The 25,429-nt window shown below is 46.7% G+C and overlaps 2 protein-coding genes across 3 annotated transcripts; one reads left to right on the top strand and one right to left on the bottom strand.

Moving 5' to 3' along the window:
• The first annotated feature begins 845 nt into the window (after nucleotides 1–845).
• On the top strand, nucleotides 846–15,682 carry NELFE (negative elongation factor complex member E). 2 transcript variants are annotated; one of them, XM_032969831.2, is made up of 11 exons: nucleotides 846–948; nucleotides 3,187–3,294; nucleotides 5,764–5,833; nucleotides 6,749–6,894; nucleotides 8,099–8,173; nucleotides 8,793–8,833; nucleotides 9,238–9,320; nucleotides 10,268–10,403; nucleotides 11,719–11,773; nucleotides 13,622–13,724; nucleotides 15,451–15,682. In XM_032969831.2, the coding sequence occupies exons 2-11, from the start codon at nucleotides 3,223–3,225 to the stop codon at nucleotides 15,525–15,527; spliced, it is 858 nt and encodes a 285-aa protein (XP_032825722.1). In that variant the 5' UTR covers nucleotides 846–948; nucleotides 3,187–3,222; the 3' UTR covers nucleotides 15,528–15,682. The 2 variants fall into 2 exon arrangements, with proteins under 2 accessions (XP_032825722.1, XP_032825723.1); XM_032969832.2 differs by lacking the exon at nucleotides 846–948 and adding an exon at nucleotides 1,004–1,942.
• On the bottom strand, nucleotides 14,060–25,429 carry GORAB (golgin, RAB6 interacting). Its single transcript, XM_032969830.2, has 6 exons — nucleotides 25,014–25,429; nucleotides 21,588–21,778; nucleotides 21,135–21,310; nucleotides 20,287–20,388; nucleotides 19,466–19,606; nucleotides 14,060–18,913 (listed from the first exon to the last, which is right to left on the bottom strand). Exons 1-6 carry the CDS (start codon nucleotides 25,081–25,083, stop codon nucleotides 18,400–18,402), a joined length of 1,194 nt encoding a protein of 397 aa, XP_032825721.2. The 5' UTR covers nucleotides 25,084–25,429; the 3' UTR covers nucleotides 14,060–18,399.

Raw genomic sequence — 25,429 nt, 5'->3', positions numbered from 1 at the left:
ACGCCGTATAGACTTTAAAACTACATTTCCCTGTACAAGAATACGGGGTAAACCGTTTGGGTTGATAGCTATGATCAAGGATTAAACTTATCCGAGGGCTGAGCTCCGGAAAATATGTTAATCGATTTAAATGATCGATTACATACCATTATGTGTTTGAAATACACGTTAGTGTAAATGGACACCCATGTAAAAACAAAGAAAACCTCATTTAATAATCTCGCGCGATTTTCTTTCCGGGTAAAATATTTTGAAAAATATTACCAAGTTCAATTTCACTGTCACCTGAAGATGCTAGTGGCAATTACTAGCGAAACGGCGTACTGGAATTGTAAATGTTGTGGGTTTTACTCTCCAACACACCGGTTGCGCTGTGCTCGTAACGAATGGGCACGTTCTGTTAACGTGACAAACCCGCTGTGTCGGGTGGTGACGGGTTTAACGACACATTTATACTTAGACGACCGAAACAAACCCCCCCCCCCCCCACTATGATGGATAAAGTCACGTGACTTTACCGAAAGAACCAAAAAATATGGATCCCTGCAGTCACGAAAACTTCAAATCAAGATTATGATGGATTATGATGAAGTCCACATTTTTTTTGTTGGCGTACGTCCGACCCGTGGGCCGTATAAGGCCCGCAAATTAATTAGTCCCGTCCAGCCATCACATTAGGGGTGAGTTAATTAAATGTTTGACCAAATATATCGGGCTTATTTTTAAGTTGATAATTTTGTATGGCTCGCGAATGATGTTATAAATATCCAAATGGCCCTTGGCAGAAAGAAGGTTCCCCACCACTGGCCGTAAATCAAAAGTAATCGATGCGCGCGCACTCCAATCGCGAGCTCGCTGTGAATCGAGAGGCGAGGCGCTGGCGAGGCGTTCGGCGCGCGATGACGATCCCCGACGTCACTGCCGGGCGACGCCGAGGCGCCTCTCTCGGTGCGTGTCTCTCTGTCTCTCTCTGTGTGTCTCTGTGTCTCTCTCTCTGTCTCTCTCTCTGTCTCTCTGTCTCAGTGTGTGTCTCTCTCTGTGTGTCTCTCTCTGTGTCTATCTCTCTGTGTTTCTCTCTCTGTGTCTCTCTCTCTGTCTCTGTGTGTCTCTCTCTGTCTCTCTCTCTGTGTGTCTGTGTGTCTCTCTGTGTGTCTCTCTCTGTGTGTCTCTCTCTGTGTGTCTCTCTGTGTGTCTCTCTCTCTGTGTGTCTCTCTGTGTGTCTCTCTGTGTGTGTCTCTCTGTCTCTCTGTGTCTCTGTCTCTCTCTGTCTCTGTCTCTCTCTGTCTCTGTGTCTCTCTCGGTGTCTCTGTCTCTCTGTGTGTCTCTCTGTGTGTCTCTGTGTGTCTCTCTCTGTGTCTATCTCTCTGTGTCTATCTCTCTGTGTTTCTCTCTCTGTGTCTGTGTGTCTCTCTGTGTGTCTCTCTCTGTGTGTGTCTCTCTGTGTGTCTGTGTGTCTCTCTGTGTGTCTCTCTCTGTGTGTGTCTCTCTGTGTGTCTGTGTGTCTCTCTCTGTCTCTCTCTCTGTGTGTCTCTCTGTGTGTCTCTGTGTCTCTCTCTCTCTCTGTGTCTCTCTCGGTGCGTGTCTCTGTGTGTGTCTCTCTCTGTGTCTCTCTCTGTGTCTGTCTGTGTCTCTCTCTGTGTGTCTCTGTGTCTCTCTCTGTCTCTGTGTCTATCTCTCTGTGTGTCTCTCTCTGTGTCTATCTCTCTGTGTCTCTCTCTGTGTCTATCTCTCTGTGTTTCTCTGTGTGTGTGTCTCGGTGCGTGTCTCTGTGTGTGTGTCTCTCTGTCTCTGTGTCTATCTCTCTGTGTCTCTCTCAGTGTGTCTCTCTGTGTGTCTCTCTTTGTGTGTGTCTGTCTCTCTGTGTGTCTCTCTCTGTGTGTCTCTCTCTCGGTGTGTCTCTGTGTGTCGGCGGTGCCGTGCGCGCGGCGTTAGATTCGCAGCGGTTAGTGCGGTGGTGTTAGAGTGGTGGTGGTGTTAGAGTGGTGGTGGTGTTAGCGTGGTGGTGGTGTTAGCGTGGTGGTGGTGGTGTTAGCGTGGTGGTGGTGTTAGCGTGGTGGTGTTAGCGTGGTGGTGGTGTTAGAGTGGTGTTAGCGTGGTGGTGTTAGCGTGGTGGTGGTGTTAGAGTGGTGGTGGTGTTAGCGTGGTGGTGGTGTTAGAGTGGTGGTGGTGTTAGAGTGGTGGTGGTGTTAGCGTGGTGGTGGTGTTAGCGTGGTGGTGGTGGTGTTAGCGTGGTGGTGGTGTTAGAGTGGTGGTGGCGTTAGAGTGGTGGTGGTGTTAGCGTGGTGGTGGTGGTGTTAGCGTGGTGGTGGTGGTGTTAGAGTGGTGGTGGTGTTAGAGTGGTGGTGGTGGTGTTAGCGTGGTGGTGGTGTTAGCGTGGTGGTGGTGTTAGAGTGGTGGTGGTGTTAGAGTGGTGGTGGTGTTAGAGTGGTGGTGGTAGTGTTAGTGCGGTGGTGTTAGCGTGGTAGTGGTGTTAGAGTGGTGGTGGTGTTAGAGTGGTGGTGGTGTTAGCGTGGTGGTGGTGTTAGAGTGGTGGTGGTAGTGTTAGTGCGGTGGTGTTAGCGTGGTGGTGTTAGAGTGGTGGTGGTGTTAGCGTGGTGGTGGTGTTAGCGTGGTGGTGGTGTTAGCGTGGTGGTGGTGTTAGCGTGGTGGTGGTGTTAGAGTAGTGGTGGTGTTAGCGTGGTGGTGTTAGCGTGGTGGTGGTGTTAGCGTGGTGGTGGTGTTAGCGTGGTGGTGGTAGTGGTGATAGCGTGGTGGTGGTGTTAGACTGGTGGTGGTGTTAGCGTGGTGGTGTTAGCGTGGTGTAGAGTGGTCCTGGTGTTAGACTGGTGGTGGTGTTAGACTGGTGGTATTGTTAGCGTGGTGGTGTTTAGAGTGTTGGTGGTGGTGTTAGCGTGGTGTAGACTGGTCCTGGTGTTAGACTGATGGTGCTGTTAGCGTGGTGGTGGTGTTAGAGTGTTCTTGGTGTTAGTGGTAGCTTGATTACAGTGGCCGTGATGTTAGAATCGCAGCTGTAGTGCAGTGGTGTTAATGTGGTGGTGGTGGTGTTAGTGTGGTAGCGATAGTGCAGTGGTAGTGGATCGTACATTCGTAATACTACAGCAGCTGTAGTGGGGTGAATCTTCGTTCTTCGGTGGCGTGGCGGTGACGTTCGCGTCGTTCTTGGACGTTTTTTGTTTTGTCCTTCAGGGGCCCGGTGGAGCAGTCGTCGTCGTCATCATCATCATGATCTTCCCGAGCTCCTTCTCGGAGGAAGAGGAGACACTGCAGAAGAAATTCGCCAAGCTCAAGAAGAAGGTGACATTTGGTGGAGACGCGTGGGAGAGATGAGACGCAAGATAGGAAGGGTCCCTCTCCGGTTTTGGGCGGGTCGGCAGGTTACAACAGAAAAAGGATACACAGAACGATAGGTTTGGGGCCGTCCATAAATGACGTCACGCACCTAGGGGTAGGGGGAGGGGGGTCAGACATTTGTGACGATGCGTGACGAGGGGGGGGGGGGTGAGAAATGTGACGTCACGTCAAAATGAGCAACTTTAAATAAATACAGACAACACGTTTTGCTTAATTAAATAGCCTTTTTGATAAATGTTTTCTCCTGCAACATCAGAGTACAGCGCCACATTAAATACGCACTACAATGACAATAGTTTAAAGAGATTTGAAGCATATATTTTTTTTTGGGGGGGGGGGGGGCAGAGCTTTGTGACGTCATATTTGAGGGGGGGGGGGGTCTGACTTTTTGTGACGACGGGGGGGGTGGGATCAAAAATCGGCAAATTGCGTGACGTCATTTATGGACGGCCCCTTATCCTGGTGTAACAGGAGGGGGGACATGGGTTCGATCCCAATCCTGACCCCTGCTGTATAATTCTAGATTTGAAGCTTTCGTGACAGCAAGGATTCATACTCTTTGGTTTTTTCGGTAAAGTCACGTAGGTAAAATAAAATAAATGAAAACAACTAACTTAAATCACGACGTTTCGGGGGCAAAACAAGCTTCCGTCTTCAGGTGGAACAGTCACAGCAAAAAAGAACAGTCACAGCTGTGTCGTCTCTGAAACGTCGTGATTTAATTTAGTTTTCATTTATTTTAATTTTACCTACGTGACTTTACCGAACAAACCAAAGAGTATGAATCCCAGCGTTGGTGTACGGTGCATATTTCAGGAATATTTTGATGTTTTTTTTTTCCTGGATTTTCTGTTTGCACATGCGCAAAGTCACTTTAAGATGTTTTTCTTGTTCATGTTTTTGTTTGTTGCGGTTGCACCCGATTCAAGAGCCGAATGGCTCACAGGGCTATACCAAATAAATGAAACTATGAAACTAAACAAACTAAACTATGTATAGTTGGCATTTGCGTGACCCTCTCCCCGTGGTTGCGTGGTTTTCTCCTCCGGGCCCTCCAGGGTTTTTTTTATTTCCCTCCATGTTTAGAAAACTTGCGTCTAAGAGTATTTGTGTTGCTTTACATTTCTACACGACGAGCCACTTCGTTGAGCTATTGTGGGGCTTTTCTGGCAAAATAAGAGTGGTCAATAGACTGAGACACTTGATAGACAGAAGAGAGAAAACGTGATTGAGACAGATTTGGGAAAAAGACGTGGAGACGTTGACACTTGGAGACAGATGGACGCAAGCACAGATATGGAAATACAGAAGGGACTGACTTGTGGATCAGTTGTACAGTGGTACCTCGGTATACGTCGTTGATTCGTTCCAGAAGGTAGGAGGACTTGTATCGAAAATGACGATTATACCAAACGAATTTTTCCCATAAATAAAGGGAAAGGAAATATCCCGTTCCAGAGTATAAGAAATGATACTTTACATGGCATATTAAACATTAATGGGATTGTATTAAATAATGTAGACAACAACTTATTACTAAAATGCATACATACATTAAAATGACAAAAAAACACGTGAAAATTCACAGAGAGTTACAGCAAGGGGGTTGTGCACTGAACGAGATCTACAGGCAGACTGAGGAGCGAGCGTCGCTTTGTCTCAGTCGTGAACGGGGTCTACACGGGGACGCGGCGACTCATCCCGACCCATACAAGTTCTAGCAAGCAGCGAGTCATATCCCAAGCAAGGCGTCGTATCCCAAGACATTTTTTTCTTGTCAAAACACGACGTATACCAAATTTCGACGTATTCCAAAGCGGTCGTATACCAAGGTATGACTGTAATAACAACCAGCAAGATCGTTTGCTGAGATCACAATCACGTTGCATTCGTTCCATCATCAATTACAATTATTGACACCCAGGTCTGAAAGAGAGACAGGGAATGACATAGACAAGGAGAGACACAAGGAGTCAAGCAGACGGACATGGGGATAAATGCAGTGACAGAAATGCAGATACGGAGACGCGCATTGAGGCACGAAGATACAGGGACATTGGAGAGCCGATTTAGTCAAAAAGAGATGTAGATCGACATTGAGAGAGACCCAGAGAGAAAGACACGGATACATAGATACAATAAATTGAGATATAAAGCTAGGAATTCGCACAGGAGGACCTGAAGGAAGCAAGCGTGGAGAGACAGATGGAGAGTCACATGCATGGGGAGACATTGAGACAGTGACGCAGATACCAGCAGAGGCAGACATAGAGACATGGTGAGGGATTGATACAGAGAGAAAAATGTAGGCACACAGTTGACAATGCTACCATTAGCTTTGGTTTGCTGATGAGAAACGCGCACCTGATGACCAGAGTTTGAGTCGCTGCATGCACCTTGTGTGAATTTCAGAAAAAAGCAGTCATGGCCTTAAAGAAACAAAGCACGGCAAATCCGTCTACACAGAGCGGCTTAAAGCGATGTGAGTGATGCAGTACATTAATCGTCGACATCATCCACACCGCCACCATGACAGCCACTTCTATAACCATCACAACGGCTACCTTACCATTACCATCACTATTACCCCTGTCATCACAATCAACAAAACAATCACCGTCATCACGACGGTCTTCACAACTATCACCAACACTATCACCAACATCACTAAACCCACTATTACCATCATCACAACCACCACAATCATCATACTCACCTTTTTGCATCACGAACCACCCATTAATAATACCAGAAATTGCCATAATCACAACCAGTTGTGTTTATGGTATTGGTTTGTTGTGTCAATTTTATGTTATTGTTAAAGGTTATGTTGGGTTTCGTTGTTAGTGTTTGTGGTTCATTTTTGTGGTGATGCAGGTTCTGATATTGATGTTGGTTATGAAATTGGTGCTGTTGGTGTTCAACTGGAAATGGTTGTGGTCTTGATGGTTCTGCTGATGTTGGCCTGAGTGATGAAGATGGTGGTGATGATCGGTATAGTGATATTTGTGATAAAGGTGGTTGTTCTAATGATATCAGTATCCGTGATGGTGAATATGGTGCTTGAAGTATTGATTGTTCTGGTAGTGGTGTTGAGGGTTATGATGATTGTGGTGTTAACGAATCTGATGGTCGTGGTGTTGATGGTTATGATGGTGGTTTTAGGGGTGTTGATTATGAGGGTGGTGGCAGTGTTGATGTTCATGGTGGTGGGAATGATGGTTCTGGTGGTGGTGATGGTGGTGGTGTTGATAGTTCTGGTTGTGATGATTGCTCGGGTAACGGCGTTGATGATTCTGGTGGTGGTGTTGATAGTTATGGTTGTAATGATAGTGATGATTGCTCGGGTGACGACGTTGATGGTTCTGGTTGGTGGTGATGGTGGTTTTTGCGCCAGCCGTGTCGGAGCAGCCGACCGTGGATGGAGCCGCAGCCACGGAGCAGGCGAAGAAGCTGATGAAGAGCGGCGCCATCAGCGCCATCCGGCCCGAGACCAAGAGCTCCGGCTTCAAGCGCTCGCGCACGCTGGAGGGAAAGCTCAAGGTGCTCACAGACCCTCACAAAAAACATCGGTGGCTGCCGTTCATCACATGCATGGAAAAAGAGCCCCTGTATGGCCTTAATAGACTGTTGGGGCAATTGATGTGTGCAAGCTCCTATGAAGACCGGCACAGCACACAAGCGGGTGGGTGGCCAGCACCACGCCCGGCCGCCTTTGTCTCCCTAGTGGCGATGTTTGCACACAACACCAGTTACTCATTTGAGGCTGAGTCGATCAAGGGGAGGCCCAGGACCGGTTCAGATAATCATCACTGGTGTTGGCTGTGAGCGGGAATCGAACTCGGATCGCCGGGTTCATAGCGCAGCGTAGCGCTAACTGCTACACCGCCACCATTCATCACAAAGAAACACACATGTATGCGTGCAGCCCTTTCTCTCTCCACTGCTGGTTGATGGCCTCCTCACACCATGCGAGTGGTGAGTGTTATTGACCATGCTTCATGGCATGTTGGTGTCGGGGGAGGCTTAGACGTGGGAGCACGGAAGTACGGTACAACAATGCAAATTTCTGCACTGCCCTCTGCTGCACCCGATGTGCATAAAGAGTGGAGCCATGTCTTGCTCTTGTAGCTGGAGATTGCACAGTGCAGCGTGGTGTTTTGAAACTGGGAGTATTTCCAAAAGTTGACATTCATGTCAACAGATCTCCCTGTTTGTCAAGGTACCACGTAGTCAAATGCTGTCTCCCAACTATAAGCCAGTGATTAATATTAAATGCTGGTGATCGCCATTGGGCTCCTCGCACAATGTTAGATCTTTCACCAAGTCAGTCAACCTCTCGAGCCCATGGCATCGCAATTTGCTCCTCTGTGCAGTCAAACGGGGTTATATGGGCTACTGTACAGACCTTTGTGTTGAGAATACATGAGCCAGATAATTCAGCAATGCAGTTCAGCAGGGCCGACCCAGTCTACTTTATGCAATGTATATCTGTTAGTTTCATACAGCCGATGTCTTGATCACCTGGAATGTACCTGATCTCATCGGATCTCGGAAGCTCAGCGAGTGTTGTAGGCTTTTGCGGGGCTACGCTGTGGCGAGCATAGAGAAGTGCAGCAAAAATGCATTATTGTGCTGTACTGATCTCCCAAGAGAATGCTTATAAAGATCGCATTGCGTTTACATGAATCACGTTGGTACCATCTGCGTTGTGCCGATGTGATTTTTCTGCTGTGTTTGCATTCAGGACCCAGAGAAGGAGAAACCGCCTTCATTTCAGCCGTTCCAGAGAAGCGTTTCTGCCGAGGATGAGGCCACGGAGGTTGTGGTTACTCCCATGTGTGCACTTAAACACAAAGCACACGAATTACGTGCACAATTGCACACAACCGAAATGCTACTGTTTTATACCTGTTAGTCCACAGGGTGTTCGCGGGCAGTGTTAATATTTGCCAAAACTGCCAAACCAGTTCACCAAGGTGAGGTGCAGGTCAGGTTCAATTCTGATTTGCTACTGGCTTCATTGAGTAGTCAGTAAGGTTGTGATGATATAATTATTCACATAATGATACGATATTCATTATCAGGATATGACAATTATCGTGAGATCAGTTTCTCAAATCCTTGTTATTGTATTTCACATTTTTAGTGTATAATTTTTTGTGTTTCCAGTGTGAATATAGATTACAAAAAAATAGTTATTAAACGAGCATGAGTCTTGTAACCATTCCAGCTTGACAAGTTATGATGCTTATCGTGCGGATTTCTGTACGTTACACAATAAAATAATACATTAACTGCGAACGTTGATGATGTAATGTAATTGCCTCGCTCTCACTTACTCCAGAACTGAATGGGTAATAGCTATTTGAGTGGGATCAGTGGAGAGAGCCCATGTGCATGTTTATTGTTGCCGATTTTTTCTGTCTCCCGTCTTCCAGGCTAACGTGCGCCGGCCACAAGTGAAGAATCTCTACGAGAGGTATGGGAGCAGAATCCTAACGGTGGCATTGCTGGTTTTGATGGTGGTGATGTTGATCTGAAGGCAGTGTGTTACGGTGGTGGTGGTTTTTGAAATTATTTTGGTCGTGGTCACTGCTAATGTTGATGTAATAATGGTGGTTATGGCGTTTCTGCTATTTTGTTGATGCAGTGGTGGTGATGTTCATGTGTTTTGAGTGAAAATTGATGTGATGGTAGTAATGTGAATGCGATGGTGGTGATTGTATATTGAGCTTCTTTCGCACCGTACATAGGCAACCGTGCTAATCTGAAGTCCGGGGGAAGGACAATAAAATTAAACACAAAAAGCAGTACGTGTTGATGTGAATATTGGCGTTTGCCGATGTCGGTGATTTCCGATGTTACTCTGTTTTGCTGATGCAGCTTTGTGAGTGGCCGTGAGCATGAGAACTCATCGATGGAAGATGCAGAGCGCGTGGATGACAGAGGGTGGGACCGAGAGAGACGTGAGAATCTCCACCAACGGCACTTGGCTTAAAAATGATTGATCGATTAAAAAATATATATATGAAGCACACGATACATGAATCAAATCACGCGAGTAAGAATCAGTTATTTTCGTACTTGTATTAGCTGCATGTGAACGCTGCAGCCATTGTAAATTATACGTGCACTGCAATAGCAAACAAAAACTTGATTATTTAATCAAATCATGGCCTAAAATTATGCTGATTAATCGAATTGAAAGGAGGGTGAATTCTCTTTAACTTTTACATGTACAATGTAAAAGGATGTTTGCTAAGTATATGCACATTTTACATTTAAGCTAATCCAGCGAATGGGGCTACAAACAAGACAGACAACCATCAATCGTAACAATTCATTGAATCATGCTTGGGGTGGGAGAGGGTGAATATCTATCGGGGAGTCAGAAGCAATATCCACAACATCATTACCATCGACACCACCGGCAACGTCATCGCCATCAACATCAGTACCACCAGACACATCATCAACACCACCAGAAATATCAATACCACCATCAACACCGGTCCTGGGCCTGCCCTAGGTCGCCTCAGCCTCCAATGAGTACATTGGTGTGGTGTGTAAACACACCGGTGGCCTGAAGTAGTTAACTAATTGGCGCGCCGTTTACGTGACAAACCTTGCTGGCTGCCTCGGGTGGTGGAGAGTTACGACACATATATACTTACGCGATCTAACCCAAAAACCTTTATTATGAATAATATTGGTCGCGAAAGCCTCCGTGTTAAACTGTGTAAACATCATCACTAGGGAGACAAAGGCGGCCGGGCATGGTGCTGGCCACCCCACCGCCTCGTGTGCCTTTCGGCCTTCATAGGTGCTCGCTTAACAGCACTTGCCCCAACAGTCTGTTAAAGGCTACACGGGGGATCTTTGTTTTGTCCCCGTGCATGTGTGCCTTGCGTAGATTCGTCGGAGCGGCGTGAGCCTCGCAGGGGGAACACGATCTACGTGAACGGCTCTGGGATCACGGACGAGATCCTGCAGACGGCCTTTAGCTCCATAGGCCCGGTCCTCAACGTCACCATGGAGCGCGCTCGCAGGCACGAGCACCAATCACATCGTCTACCGCAACATGTGCCTGTGACGCTGCCAACACACCAACACTACAGCAACACGACACCTTTGCACCACATGCACGTATGTGTGTTTAACTACTTTCGCACCGTACGTAGGCAACCGTGCTAATCGGAGGCGCGGGGGAAGTACAACAATCTAAGCACAAACAGCAGAGTTTTCATTTTAGTGATGAGTTTTCAAAAACATCACCGTTGCAATGCCATGATACCCCCAACACATCAGGACCACAGCACTGTAACACAACAGCATTATGTTAACAGAGCAGTACGGTGATGACATAACACCGTTATGCACCTACATACCAACAACAACACAGCACTAAAACACAACTCTGTTACTTCAACGCATCACAATGACATGACACCGTCACACCGCTAATGCGACCAACATACAACATGACTTAACTTTCATGACTGCAGGAATTCGTATTCTTGGTTCTTTTGGTAAAGTCACGTAGATAGAAAATAAAAATAAATATTTGAATTTTATTTTATTATTTGATTTTCTATCGAAGTGACTTTACCGAAAGAACCAAGAATATAAAACATTTCGATTTAAAGCTTTCGTGACTGCAAGGATTCATCTTCTTTGGTTCTTTCGGTAAAGTCACGTAGAATGAGAATAAAATAATAAAATAAAACAATAAAATTCTCACGACGTTTCGGCCACAACACAAGTGGCCTTCTTAAGGTGAAAGGAACAAACCTGTCGGGACGACAGAGCTACAATGTACAATGAAGCTCTGTCGTCCAGACAGGTTTGTTCCACTTGTGTTGTGGCCGAAACATCGTGAGAATTTTATTGTTTTATTTTATTATTTTATTCTCATTCTACGTGACTTTTACCGAAAGAACCAAAGAAGAATATAAAACATGACGCCATTACACCACAACGTCACCTCTACAACTGCAAAACACACCTCCAACACATCATCACCACTGCAGTCATTACCATCATCACATCGTCACTACGACTGTGATGTGCCGCCACCATCAACACAACCAATGCCATACCACTCCAACACAATGCCATTACTACAACACACCCACCACCACACCACGATGACATGACGCTCTTACAGCACAACACCGCAGCGCCACAATACTAACAGCATCATACCATTACACGGGCATTGGTGATGCTGTAGTAGGCATACTCTGAAGCTACAGTACACAGGATCTCTGGAGTAAGTGGCGCTGTGTTGTGTCAGTGGGAGAAGCATCTCTTCATATCTGTTCGTCATCACAATCTCCGCGTACTTGCTGTGTATGCGTACAGCTGTGGATTTGTCACGTTCGAGAAAATGGAGTCTGCCGACCAAGCCATAGCAGAGGTGAGAGCACAAAGACACATATAGTGTGCGGTGGGTTTGTGTGTATGTATGTTGAACTTCTTTTGCGCTGTATGTAGCCAACCGTGCTATTTGGAGGTGTGGGGGAAGGACAACAAAACTAAACACAAAAGCAGTTCTAAAGAAATTCGTTTTCAATCTAGATTTAAAAGTGCATAGCTCCAGTTGCTTCCTAATATCGTAAGGAAGTGCGTTCCTGCCAGCCGCAGAAGAGCATCTCGGAGTGCACGATGCGGTGACCGCCTTTGTTTTGTTGGCTAGCCAAAAGTTGCTGCGATGATGACCAGAGTTCGCGTGATGGTTTGTGCTTCTTGACGAGATCAGCAAGGTATTGTGGTTCATTTGTAGCAAGCACTCCGTGTGTCATGAGTGAGACCTTATGATGTATTCGTTCGGCAACCAGAAGTCAATGCAGCTCGGCGAGCACTGGCCTTTCACAAAGTGCCTGGTGCAGTGTGCTCACATCAGTACTGGTGAGACAAAGGCGGCCAGGCGTGATGACGACCACACCCCCGCTCCGTGCGTTGTCACATCCTTCACTGGTGGAGCAATGGCGCAGTGGTTAGCACACTGCCCTATGAACCTGGTGACCTAGGCTCAATTCCTGGCTACGGCTATCCCTCCATCCCTCGCACTTCATCAAACAGCACTGACCAGCATGGTGAAGTATGGTTAAATAACCCCCATAATCTACATGCCGTGGGGAGGCCCTCATCCAGCAGTAAATGGACAAAAGGGCTGTACATAGCCGTGATATTTTACATTAAATTGCACATGTTATAGTTTATTTTCCATTCATGTTTACATTTTTGTTCCAAATGTATCATCTGAACATGCATTGGTTTCGTGCTGTATGTAGCATGTGAGCGTGCAGTGCTGCTGTGGTGTATGTAGCATGTCAATGTGTAGTGGTGTCATTGTATGTAGCATGTCAGTGTGTAGCGGTGTTGTGATTCCTCACCGTTCTCATGATCATTGCATCTCCACGAGGTGAGATCTTGCATGGAGCCCCAGGCCGAGGGAGATTGACAGTTATTTTGTGGTTCTTCCATTTGCGAATAATCGCACCAACTGTTGTCACCTTCTCACCAAGCTGCTTGGCAATGGTCTTGTAGCCCATTCCAGCCTTGTGTAGGTGTACAATCTTGTCCCTGATATCCCTGGAGAGCTCTTTGGTCTTGGCCATGGTGGAGAGTTTGGAATCTGATTGATTGATTGCGTCTGTGGACAGGTGTCTTTTATACAGGTAAAAAGCTGAGATTAGGAGCACTCCCTTTAAGAGTGTGCTCCTAATCTCAGCTCGTTACCTGTATAAAGGACACCTGGGAGCCAGAAATCTTTCTGATTGAGAGGGGGTCACATACTTATTTCCCTCATTAAAATGCAAATCAATTTATAATATTTTTGACATGCGTTTTTCTGGATTTTGTTGTTATTCTGTCTCTCACTGTTCAAATAAACCTACCATTAAAATTATAGACTGATCATTTCTATGTCAGTGGGCAAACGTACAAAATCAGCAGGGGATCAAATACTTTTTTCCCTCACTCTATGTAGCATGTATATGTGTGTCATTATGGATGGAGCATGTCAATGTGTAGCGGTGTTGTGTTGTATGTAGCATGTAAACTTGTAACAGTGTCATGGATGTAGCATGTCAATGTGTAGCGGTGTTGTGTGGTATGTAGCATGTAAACGTGTGTCATTATGGATGTAGCATGTCAATGTGTAGCGGTGTTGTGTTGTATTGTATGTAGCATGTAAACTTATAACAGTGTCATGGATGTAGCATGTACACATGTAATCGTGTCGCGATGTCGCTATGCACAGATGAATGGGGCTGTGGTGTCGGACGTGCGTCTCCGCGTGTCCCTTGCGCGCCGTCAGCCCAAGATCGAGGCCACAGCTGGGACGTCGCCCTGGAGCACTCTGGGTAATCTCAGCCACCACCTCCAATAGAGACGGGGGAAGGGGTGGTGTTGGGTCGAATGTGATGACATGGCCTAAATAAACAGGGCAGGTGATGGTGACCCGAGTGGTTGAGTAGTGAGTGGGTGATAGTCAGCTGGGTATGTAGTGAGCTGGTTGCGTGGGTAGTGAGTTGTGCGGATAGTCAGCTGGGTGGATGGGTAATTAGGCAGTGGTTGTGTGCTGTGTCGATAGTTTGTTTGGTAGTGAATGGGTGTTTCGTATGTGGTGTGGCTGAGTGATAGTTTTACTCAGATGAACAGTCTTTTGCTAAAATAGATATTGCAGAAATTATTCAAATATAATTTTAAACCTTTATTAATCAATAACCTTACACATAATTACACACTTTTAAGTACCTTTCATGATATACCTTTAATATAAAAAAAACATTGGATTAATATAATCAACACCATCAACAAACCTTGCATAGATTGTCACCTTTACAACCACAACAAATGTCCCTGTAAATGTGTGTATGTTGGACTTCTTTTGCACATCCTTCACAGACAGTTCCCGAGTGTCATGTAATTGCATCACAGATATACAAGGGACTGCACAATGTTTGACACCAGGATTAGGACTGCTGTGGTCCTGGCCTTGATCATGGATTCCCAACCAAGATAAATCCCGGTTCTTTTTGGTCATCTTATCCAATGCACTATATATATAATAATGTGTACATTGTACATAAATGTATATTTAAACTTGGTTGTGAATTTGTCAGTCAAATCCTACTCTGAGAACTTATTAAGAAGAGACACATAGAAAACCAAGATAGACCCTTCAAGGATATTGGGCAAATACCTGCAATGTAAATTCTGAGCTGTTCTCCAACTTGGCATGTGTGGCATTGCTGTTGTGAGATTACAACCAGAGTGGAAGATGATTGACTCTGTGCCTACATGCCAAAGGGGGATAACTCGGTGAATATTGTAGAAAAATATAGGAAAATATTTTAAAAGCATTCAATCTCTCACAATACTTCCCATCAAGTACATGTGTTTGTCTGCGTGAGCTTGCAAGAAGTGTAAATACATCGCCCATGTGTTTTGAATTTACATCCATTGTTTCAACGAAGGCCTCCTCATGCCAGGTTCATCATAGGGGGGTTATATACGAACATACTTCACCACGTTGGTCTGTGCGGGTTCGAAAAGGATGGGGAGGTGGCGTGAAGGACTGGTTCAAGATATCACTCGCCACTGACGTTAGTTGTAGCCAGGATTCGAACTCTGATCACTGGGTTCAGTGCATGGTGCTAACCACTGCGCCACCACTCCACTCTAAAAAACGGTATTCGAGAATAGTTTGTGTTCACACGTGTCCTTTTTGGTCATGCTCATGTGTGCATGTGTGGGGAGCGGTAGTGTAGCGGTTAGCGGTCTGTGCTATTAACCCACTGGCCCGAGTTAAATTCCCGCTCACGGCCAACACCAGTGACGAATATTTTCACCGGCCCTGGGCCTCCCCTAGGTTGACTCAGCCTCAAATTAGTACCTGGTGCAGTGTGTAAACATTGCCAATAAGGAGACGAAGGGAGTTGGGCGTGGTGCTGGCCACCCACCCCCTCGTTTACCGTTCCGGCCTTCATAGGTGTTCGCTAACAGCACTTGCCCCAACAGTCTGTTAAGGCTATACGGGGGATCTTTTGTCTTTGTTTGTGCGCGCATTTGTGTGTGTGTGTACAGCGCTGGGGCACAGCGCCAAGGGGCTCCACCAAGATCGACGCAATCAAGTAGTCTACTCGGATGATCCCTTCTCGTGACAACACCCGACTCCTCTCTCTCCCTGCTCGGCCGCTCTGTCCAAGCCCCTCACGTGCCGTCTCATTCCTCTCTCCGCTTTCCTCTCCTCCGTTTGCATTTCTAGCTAGGAGCCTTGTCGATTTGGGGGCGATTATTTGATTAAAACCTTTTTTTTCACAATAAGTTCTGTCTGGTTTGTGTTGCCCATCCCGCGTGCGGTCTTGTTTGTTCCATCGGTATATCGGTAAAATTTACATTTAATAAAAAATTGTAAATAGTTGATCCTTAAACACACAATGCGATGCATGCATGCATTGTGAGCATGAGAATCAATGTTAATCGACTCATCGTTGCAATCAAACTAAGTAGCAATGCTGCCATTATGGTAGCTCCCTTGAAAACGCTTGCAGTGAAAAGCCATGGATACATCAATCACTGTTGATTCAGAGGCGCACAAAACACACGGACTCAATTTCATTCGTTGAAAAACGATGCTTTTCGATACGTAACGTGGAATTGTTCCGTAGTTCACATCCACGTTAGAGTCCTCAATCACCCAATCTCAGTGCAATTTTAAACAATTAAGTTTACTTTAAGGTGGCTGGGTAGCGCATTAGAGTTCAGTATGGATACATCAGAACATTGAGCCATCACCGTTGAGATGCTGGTTTTTGAATCTCGGGGTCCTGCCCAAGCTTAATACAGGTTCTTGCGTGTAAGACCTTTTTTTTGTTAATCTCTATCACTGTGTAACAACTTTATTGTATCAGCTCAGTCACCCAGGACTGTGCCTGAACATTTAATCTACCCCAGAGAAATGCATGGCTGAATTAACCCCAAACAGGATTTGATCTTGCAAACCGTCCAACTGGTGCGAATCAATTTTCATGTAAAACAATCGGCTTTGCAGATGTGGGTGAACGCAGATAAAATTCACGTGATTGTAGTGTATGGAGTCCCATAAATAAATATTTGTGTACCTCAACAGCAATGGCACAGTTGAGATAATTGTTACAATTAAGAAACAAAGGTAATGCATCTCGGTGTGTTCTTTGAATCTCGACACCACAGCACTGCTGATGTATTCGTGTTTGTTACGCTGAAGTCAGAATAAAATGAAATGCAATGGTGCGGCCCTGAAAATTGCTTGTTCATGCCATTGCTGGCATAAAGGCCTCCACTAAAGGGAGCTCTAGAAACCATTTCTTGATGTTATTTTGGCATTCAGAATATTTTATACTGGAGGAATCCAGTATAAAACTAAGTACCCAAACATAAGCTACCACACACGACCTGCCAATTGCGGTGTGACCATCTATCCTACTGGATGGACAGTGGTGTGGCGGTTTTAAGAAATTTGCACCATTGTTTCAACGACCTGGAAATATTGAAGCGACGGGCCTACTGGATTACAGTTCTGAAACAACTCAAGTGTGAAATGCCACCACGTGGTGTTCGCTGGTGCTGTGGGGGGGGGGGTAGTCATCTGCCATGATAGGGTTGCTGTGGCAGAGGACCAATGGATGGAGGTAAGCTCATAAAAGTGCTTGACAAGAGTCACATGGTAGATGCGCTCTCTTCAACTCCTGCATCAAATTTCTTCTGGGGCACAAGCATCGCCACCATATTCTCGGTACGGAAAAACAAACTCGTATCCACGGATGTCATCGGTGCAACGTGAACTATCCATCAGCCAGATCGATACTGAAAACCGTTATCACTCTCGCAAGTGCATCGTGCGTGACCTTGAGCCCACGAAGCCCCAGTTTATAAAATAAAGACGTGACTCCTGCACTCGATACATAATCGTACAAACCCCGACATTAATAAAGAATGTTTAAAAAATAAACCCAGAAGTGTAAGTAGTGAAAGCAGAGCGTTTGAGTGTCAGATTAATAATAGCAACGTGTCTAGGGTTTTTGGCTGCTATACATTTCCACGCGATGATAAGCCACTTCGTTGAGCTATCATTTGTGGCTAAGTCGCTTCTGAAAAAGAGCCGTATCGGTCAGTGGGCCTTACCTGGTAAAATAAATTTAGTTTTACTCCGATGTCTCTGACGATGTACATAAATAATACGTTTGAGCATGGAGCTGTTGGGACTCAAAGACATGTGGTGCATAGACCTAAGAGAATGAGGCAGATGGTCAAAAGTATGAAGCCAATTATGCTATTGGGATAACAGCATGAAGCAGATGGGGCTGAGTCCTGGGCTGAGTCCTGGGCTGATGGGATTGAGAGCACAGGGATCAGAGGACTGAGGCCATGTGGCTGATGAGGTAGAAAGGGCCAAGAGAGCGTGCGGTGGGCAGCGACAGATTGAATAGGGGGAGGAAGGAACAGCGACGCAGAGCGGAGGTCAAGAAAAGCCGAGGGGTTAGTAGAGGCTGGGCCAACAGCGGTGGATTTGGTGGTGATGGCAGGTCATATAAATGTATTTAAAAATATATATTTTAATGTAAACAAAAACAATTTATGTCCCCGTGGATTTAAAAAGTTAAAGTAGATTTTTAAATAGATGTGCAAATAGTTTTGCCTGTTCAAAAGCATACTGTATGCCACATTGCTGTGAATTGCCATTGTCTTGAAGATGTAATACAATAACTATTCTTTATTGATTGAGTATTCCTTTAAACTACTCTAATATTCACCCTAACACTCACCAGTACAATAAAGTCCAAAATACAAAACCTAACTAATCCTTACACCATTCGAGTCATGAGTGTGGAGGCTGAATGGCATCGAATCAAGACAACTACGAAAGCTACTTCCCGCCTATTTATGATCTAAATTCACCACTGTAATCACCAAATGGTGTCCACTTAACTCGAGCGCTGCTCTTTCATTTATAAGATACCTCAGGGTTGCGTTAACATTGGTCTCTTCCACCCATCACACCGCCGCGGTTGATGCTCCATTGTCATTGACAATTTGCTGCTTCACCTCCGTCACTTCGGGCCGTGGCCTTGCGCCCTCCACCAAACTGCTTGACACCGCGACCACGGCAACGTCAACAGACGAGTCCCCTGCGCTGGCCGTCGGCACGGCCGCCTTCACCGCCTCCCCGGTTGTCGCAGCCTCACGTTCCGCCTTGGCTGTGACCAGTTCCGCGTCTGACGCCACCGTCCCCTCGCCCGTCGCCGACTCTGCTGCCAAAGCCGCCATCCCCTTTGCCCCCCCGCCGACCCCCTTCGCTGTGTCCGCTTCCGTTGCGAGGGCCGGCGGAGGCGCGGAGCTGTCGAGGTGCAGGGCCTTCATGAGCGTCTCGAGCCGCTCCGCCTTGCGCGCCTCGCTCTGCCGGATCACCACGCACAGGTGCTCGGCAAGCAGCTCGCGCCGCTCATCCAGCCGGTGCAGCTCCAGCTTGGAGGCGACGAACTCGGCTTCCGCGCGCTCGTAGCGCTTGCTGCCACGGCACGCATCGACACACCCAAGTTGCAGAGGCAAGGACTGTTTTAGACGTAGTAGTAGTAGGCTTTCGCGACATATTAGCCACAAGGGTTATTTTGTGGTGAGAACGCGTAAATATAAATGTGTCGTTAAACATGCCACCACCCGACAGCCAATTAGTAAGAGATGATGACTTCCCGTCACAGCTCCTCGACAGAGAGAGCAGATCAGCCGGATTTCCTCAGGCTGTGGAGACTTATCTTCCCCTTTGAGGCTTTGAAACCCTTCACACCCCTCAGAAGACAATATTCAAACTTGTACCTTGTGTGGTGGGGTAGTGTTTTTTACTATGTACCACGTGTGTGTGTGTTACCGTACGTGGTGGCAGTGCGTGTATGAGTACTGTGCATGATGGTCGTGCTGTATACTATGTGTTACCGTATGTGTTACCACGCACATGGCGGAAGTTATTTGAGTGTGCACGTTGCCGTGCATGACGGTATTGCCATGTGGGAGTACTGTGCATGGCGGTAGGGCTACACATAGTAAGTGTTAACGTGAATGTTACCGCGCGTGGTGGTACGCCATGCAGGCCTCCTCGATCTTGCTGCGTAGAAGCGCAACATCCCAGCTCAGCGCTCCGTCCAGCTCGTTGAGCTCCTTGCGGACGCTGGCGATCCTCGCCGACTCGGCCTGCGTGCGCTTAGCGCTGATCCACATCCCGACAGCGCTCATCAACCCCGGCCTTCAGCACAGCTTCAGAACGCTTCCCAACTAAGGTGGAGAGCGCGTTAATGTCTCCCGAGTCCGTCTGTCTGTAACATGGGGTCAGGGTAGCTGTCGTAAAGTTAAGCTAAAGAAATTTTTTTATGTAATTAAAAAGTTGCGTTGCTCAAAAGGGGTCTTAGCCTGGAGAAAACTGGACAAACTAGAGGCTTATAAAAAACTTGGGTGATATATAAACAGCCAATGTGATCATGTTACACACCATGCACACGTATGCGTGGGTTCTGTAAAGTGTTGACCAGGTGAGAGCTCAATGAGACTCGGTGTCTTTTGTAGATAGATTATGCAAAGAGTATTATTCGCTTTCTTGGTGGAATGTGGGTCAAGAAAATTAAGACGCAAATATCTGTTTCAGTGCCACACTGTTGACGATGGTCATATTGATGGTGATGGGGTAAAATATTGCGGTGTTCATGTTTATGGTGTTGATGTAATGTATCTTGTCGATGGTAGTGATGTTGATGTCAATATTGATGGTAGTAATGTACCTCTCTGCTACAGTGTGAGCCAGTATGCTGACTGTGTTGATGGTGATTGTGTTTGATGGCGATGTTGATAACGATGTTGTTGATGTTGTGAGTGATGGTAATGATGGTGGCGTACCTCTCTGCGATGGCAGAAGCCAGCATATTGCGCTTGCGCTTGTTCTCCTCCTCCATGTGCTGTTGCTCCTGCTGCATCATCTCCAACCTCGTCAGCTCTCTCCTGCGGCAGAGCCAATCACGGCACACGGAGCAGTTCATGTAACAACACCAGCAGCCGATCTTACGTTCCAAATGTATGTACAGTAAAACCTTGGATTGCGAGTAACTTGGTCTGCGAGTGTTTTGCAAGACGAGCAAAATTTTTAAATAAATATTAATTTGATAAACGAGCGAGGTCTTGCAATCCGAGTAGTGTACGTATACGCTTTGTCTGCCGAGCGTCACGTGATCACAACTGATATACGGGTGCTTTGGATTACAAACACGTTTCTGGAACGAATTATGCTCGCAATCCAAGGTTTTACTGTATGTTGAGCTTCTTTCGCACCGTATGAAGTCAACCGTGTTAATCGGCGGTGTGAGAGGACAACAAACTGAACACAAAAAGCAGTTTTAAATCATGTGACTTGAGCAGCCCATGGGCCAGATACAACCCGCGACTTCCATTACATTTTAACACACGTAAAGTATTCATCAGTCAAACAATCGCTTCGTGTAAACATTTAATGTAGTGAGAAAAAAATGTCACGTACTGTGGAAAAAGCAGATAAGTGACACCATGAAAGTAACGTAACTTTTGCTGATATCACATTAGGAACAATCCGAAACGCAAACAATGTTTACATCATTTGAAATTACACATTGAGGTCCATTTAATGTGTTTTTTTTAGAATAAAAAAAATCGAGAACACATTTCTTAAACAATGCAAATTATACGTCGGCAAAATGTATTTCTGCGAGCCTCACCTCTGCACCTCATCCTTATCCAGCTCCTTAACCTCCACTTGTTTACCCCCACATTGCGTCGTCTCCACACTCGCCCGGGGCTGGGCCTTGGTAGAAGGTTCACCAAGTCTCTCCGTCACCACCTCCTTTTCACGCGGCCTCGTCTCAACCACCGGTGGTGTGGCATTGCTCGCAGCCTGGACAGGAATAATATCATTGCAGTTGGCCCAATCTCTCGATGCTTCTTTGCGCGATTTTCAGTTTTTCTTCCATGTTATTGTAAATGACCATGCTTCTGAACCATGTCAGAGAAAGCATTACAGAGTCATATTAAAAAAAAGTAAATATTTGCATGGGGGGGGTGAGAGAAAGCGGCTTGGAAGTAATTGATTAACTAAATATACAAGATGCATGTTGAACTTCTTTCGCACCGTACGTAGCCCACCGTACTAATCGGAGGTGCGAGGGCGTCACCTCGTGCAGTGTCGAAGCCGGGCGTGCTTGCGTGGGTGCGAGCATGGCTGCCGCGAGCTCCGGATCAGGTGCTGGGCCGCGATCCTCCACTCCGAGCCTGGTCCCTCCTGGGCGAGCCGTCTGCCCGCCTCGCCGCACACTGCGCCCGTCCTTCTGGAGGTGCCGCCGGCTGCGGTTGGTGTCGCGTCCGGCTGGAGACGGAAACAACAGCACGTGTCCGGCATGGCCACAAATGACCTCGAGATGCGGATGGGACAGGTCACTTACGAGAAGAGTTGGACTGCCACTACCCTAACTTGTATCTGCAGACGCGCAGAAATAAACCGAGTCTCTGGCACGACTGTACCTGCAGATTTTTATCCAAGCATAAGATCATATGATTGTCCAATCACAGAGCTTCTTTGAGTTATGCTTACCCATTCGCCATTCTTTACAATTTCCACTTGTTTAGCTTTCAGTCGAAAAAACATGAATTAATACCACTTCTTTAGTTTTTATGTAGGGTTATGGGTCAGGGATCAGGGTTTAGGATTGTGGTGTTAGCATTCAGGAATTTTGGCTTGAGGTTAGGGTAGGGGTTGGCAACATGCAGCTCTTTAGGTACTGCTTCGTGACGTCATTTAAGGACCACCGTCTCGTATTCACATGCATTGTGGCTCTTCAAACATTGGAGTTTATTTGACCGAATTCGAAAAAAAATTCTGTACTTGTTATTTTGGTTGCCAACTCCTGGGTTAGGGGAATGGTTTAGGGTTATGGGGAAGGGCTTAGGACTTAGGGGTTAGGGTTTAGAGCTGTTTATAATAAAACAAGATATCCAGTATTCCATTGTTATTAGCGACGGATACGTTCTGGAGAAGCTCGTGAACAGTATTTTTTCGCGGATAATAAATACGTAAATAAGCTATTAATGGAAATCATCAGAACACAAAGAAAATATAATTGGTTATAATAAATCTTGACTTAAAGCTTTCGTGACTGCAGGAATTAATATTCTTTGGGTCTTTCGGTAAAGTGACGTAGAACTATTTTTTTTACAAAAAACGACGTTTCGATCGCAACACAAACAATCGTCATTAGTGAGGGGGGGTGATCTGTCACCCGTGTCTGATGACAATTGCTTGTGTTGCGATCGAAACGTCGTTTTTTGTTAATTATTTTGTTCTACGTAACTTTACCGAAAAGACCCAAGGAATAACGGTCGTAATAAACAAAGAAAAAAACTAGATTCGAAGCTTTCGTGACTGCAGAAAATCAAATCAAATAATATAATACGACGTTTCGGTTGCAACACAAGCAACCATCATCAGGTAAGAATGAATGATAAAACATAGACACGGGAACAGCATAGGCAGACACATGCAGAGAGAAAGACACACACAAAGACACACCCAGCGAGTTTGGAATCGTGACTGGTGTATGTGCAGGCTGAGCATGTGTGGTGCCGCGATTTGCCGAAGGTTTCTGCGGAGACTTGTCGCTCGGTGTGTCTTTGTGTGTCTCTCTCTCTGTATGTGTGTCTGCCTATGCTGTTCCCGTGTCTATGTTTTATCATTCATTCTTACCTGATGATGGTTGCTTGTGTTGCAACCGAAACGTCGTATTCCACTATTATTTGATTTTATTTTCTATGTGACTTTACCGAAAGGACCAAAGAGTAAAATTAAAACACATTGAAGTATTAAAGAATCGTTTATTAATTATGATGCTATGCATCATAACTTTATCTCATCACTTTCTCGCATCGCATTCTCTCTCATCACTCTTTCTCGATGCAGACGTGTAAAGTTACAGATACGAATTCGCGGATAGCCAAAATCGCAGCCACAAGTTCGCGAACGAGAAAATACTGCAAACAGCCATAGACGCAGTGTATTTATTTCACAATATAGAACTGTTTGTTTCTATGTCCATGGCGCTTTGGATGGAAGATTTGTTCCAGAAAGGCACCACGTGTGAAACAAAAATAAACTGACTTCACTTGGGGGTTAGGGGAATGGTTTCGAGTTAAGGGGTTTTGTTGTTATTAGGGATGGGGTTAGGGTTTAGGGTAAGTGGTAAAGAGTTGGGAGGGTTAGGGGCTAGAATTTAGGGGGCTTGGGTTCATGGGTTCGGGACTACCAACTTCGTTCGCACCGTACGTAGCCAACCGTGCTCATCGGAGGTACGGGCGGAAGGCAGGAAGGACGCAGCGCCTAAGACCGCTCTCCTTGCCACGTGTCAACAGGGGCCGTCGTCTCGGTCATGCTACAGTCCAATGTGTGGCTACCCGTCGCATGGTTGTTGTTTAGTACCGCGGCAGAGATTCAATGATCGTCACATTATTCTGGGTCATGTTTGTATTGTCTCTCTCCTCCATCTCTCCGACGGTTGCATTGACAAAAAACTTACACGCGTGTGCGTTTATGTCAATCCACTGCTTGATGAGGACATCCCACGCTGTGCATGTAACTTGACTATACTTACACCACGCTGGTTAGTGCAGTTTGGTGAACGCGGCGAGCATAGACGTGGCATGATAAATTCACGAGTAATAGATTTTACTTTTGATTCTTCTCAACTGGACTGAACATTACGTTAGCACAGGCGCGGTGCAGTCTACGGGTCACCGATCCAAGCACTAATCTGGCTGAACATTTACGAGATCGCACATCGGGGGGGGGGGAGATTCCGGCTGATTTGGGCCGAGGTTTTCTATCAAGTCCTCGTGTGATCTGTCACCCGTGTCTTGCATACATGGCACTTGTTCTGTCCGCGTTCTAAGCGTATGCCACAGTACCTGTGTTATGCCTGTATGCTATGCACATGACCGTCTCCGTGTCTGTATTCAATGCACCTGTATATTTACCTGCCCGTAGGTGTTGAATTATATTTGTCATTCCCTCCCCTACAATTTCATTTCTTCCCGAACGAAGAATCTATTCGGAACCCCCCCCGCCAACCCCTTACCCCATTGTAAGAAAACGACCCGTCGAAGTGGATCTCACAGAACTTACTGTACTTCTAAGATCCCGTTCAAGTGACCTCTATTCCACACCAACGTCTCTACACCCGCCCTGACGTGCGACAGAGTTTAATGCTCGGCGTACCGACTGTCAACCAACGCCCAGGGGGTTTAAACCACGGACTCTATCGCCTTGCCGAGAGCATTTGGCGACACGCACGGGGTCGGTTGGTGGTGGTTGGGTTCGGAACCTAGGCCTCGCATCCTCGGCATCGCCTGATTTCTCTGCCGGGTTCCCGTTGGGGGCCGGGCCGGCGTGGCAGGGGGGGGGGGGGTGTCGCTCTGCCCCTTCATGGGGGTGGTGGTTGGGTTCGGAACCTAGGCCTCGCATCCTCGGCATCGCCTGATTTCTCCGCCGGGATCCCGTTGCACAGCAGGGCCGGGCCGTGGCGGCGGGGAGTGGGGTGCCGAGGTTTTCTCACCTGGGGTGTCGCTCTGCCCCTTCATGCGCCGCAGGTCCTCCTCGGAGAAGCCGCTCCACGCAGACGACATTGTGACACCACGGACAGACAGACAGAGAGAGATGACGGGGGGTGGTTGGGTGAGCTAGGGGCTCTCCCTACGTGGGAGAGACGAGGGGGAGAGTCGAGGGAGAGGGAAGCTCACGGCGGCGGTGGCAGCGGGGAGTGGGGGGGGGAGACGTGGACGGCGAACCCGGCACTGATGAGGATCCGGGTATCGACTTGCACGGCTTTGCGCTTGCAAATTAACCCGCAGGATCGATCATCAATGTTCGATGTCCGATCAGTTTAAGTCGCTTAAGTTCGGCTGGATCCACTGTCAGCGAGTCTCGGTGTAAAAACACCGAGGGCGTTAAAACCACTGACTTCGGCAACTT

The sequence above is a fragment of the Petromyzon marinus genome, chromosome 42 (genome assembly GCF_048934315.1).
Source record: "Petromyzon marinus isolate PM22_M1 ecotype Great Lakes invasive population chromosome 42, UKy_Petmar_22M1.pri1.0, whole genome shotgun sequence".
Taxonomy (NCBI): domain Eukaryota; kingdom Metazoa; phylum Chordata; class Hyperoartia; order Petromyzontiformes; family Petromyzontidae; genus Petromyzon; species Petromyzon marinus.
The sequence above is the reverse complement of the archived record's forward strand: the minus strand, read 5'-3'. Positions and strand labels throughout refer to the sequence as shown.

Bases quoted from the DNA above. Each gene is read 5' to 3' on its own strand.
- NELFE (XM_032969831.2), top strand. From the start codon at position 3,223: ATGATCTTCCCGAGCTCCTTCTCGGAGGAAGAGGAGACACTGCAGAAG. The intron at 8,834-9,237 runs GTATGGGAGCAG...TTGCTGATGCAG, and splicing joins GTGAAGAATCTCTACGAGAG to CTTTGTGAGTGGCCGTGAGC. The intron at 11,774-13,621 runs GTGAGAGCACAA...CGCTATGCACAG, and splicing joins CCGACCAAGCCATAGCAGAG to ATGAATGGGGCTGTGGTGTC.
- GORAB (XM_032969830.2), bottom strand. From the start codon at position 25,083: ATGTCGTCTGCGTGGAGCGGCTTCTCCGAGGAGGACCTGCGGCGCATG. The intron at 21,779-25,013 runs GTGAGAAAACCT...TTCCGTCTCCAG, and splicing joins GGGGCAGAGCGACACCCCAG to CCGGACGCGACACCAACCGC. The intron at 20,389-21,134 runs GTGAGGCTCGCA...GCTCTGCCGCAG, and splicing joins GATAAGGATGAGGTGCAGAG to GAGAGAGCTGACGAGGTTGG.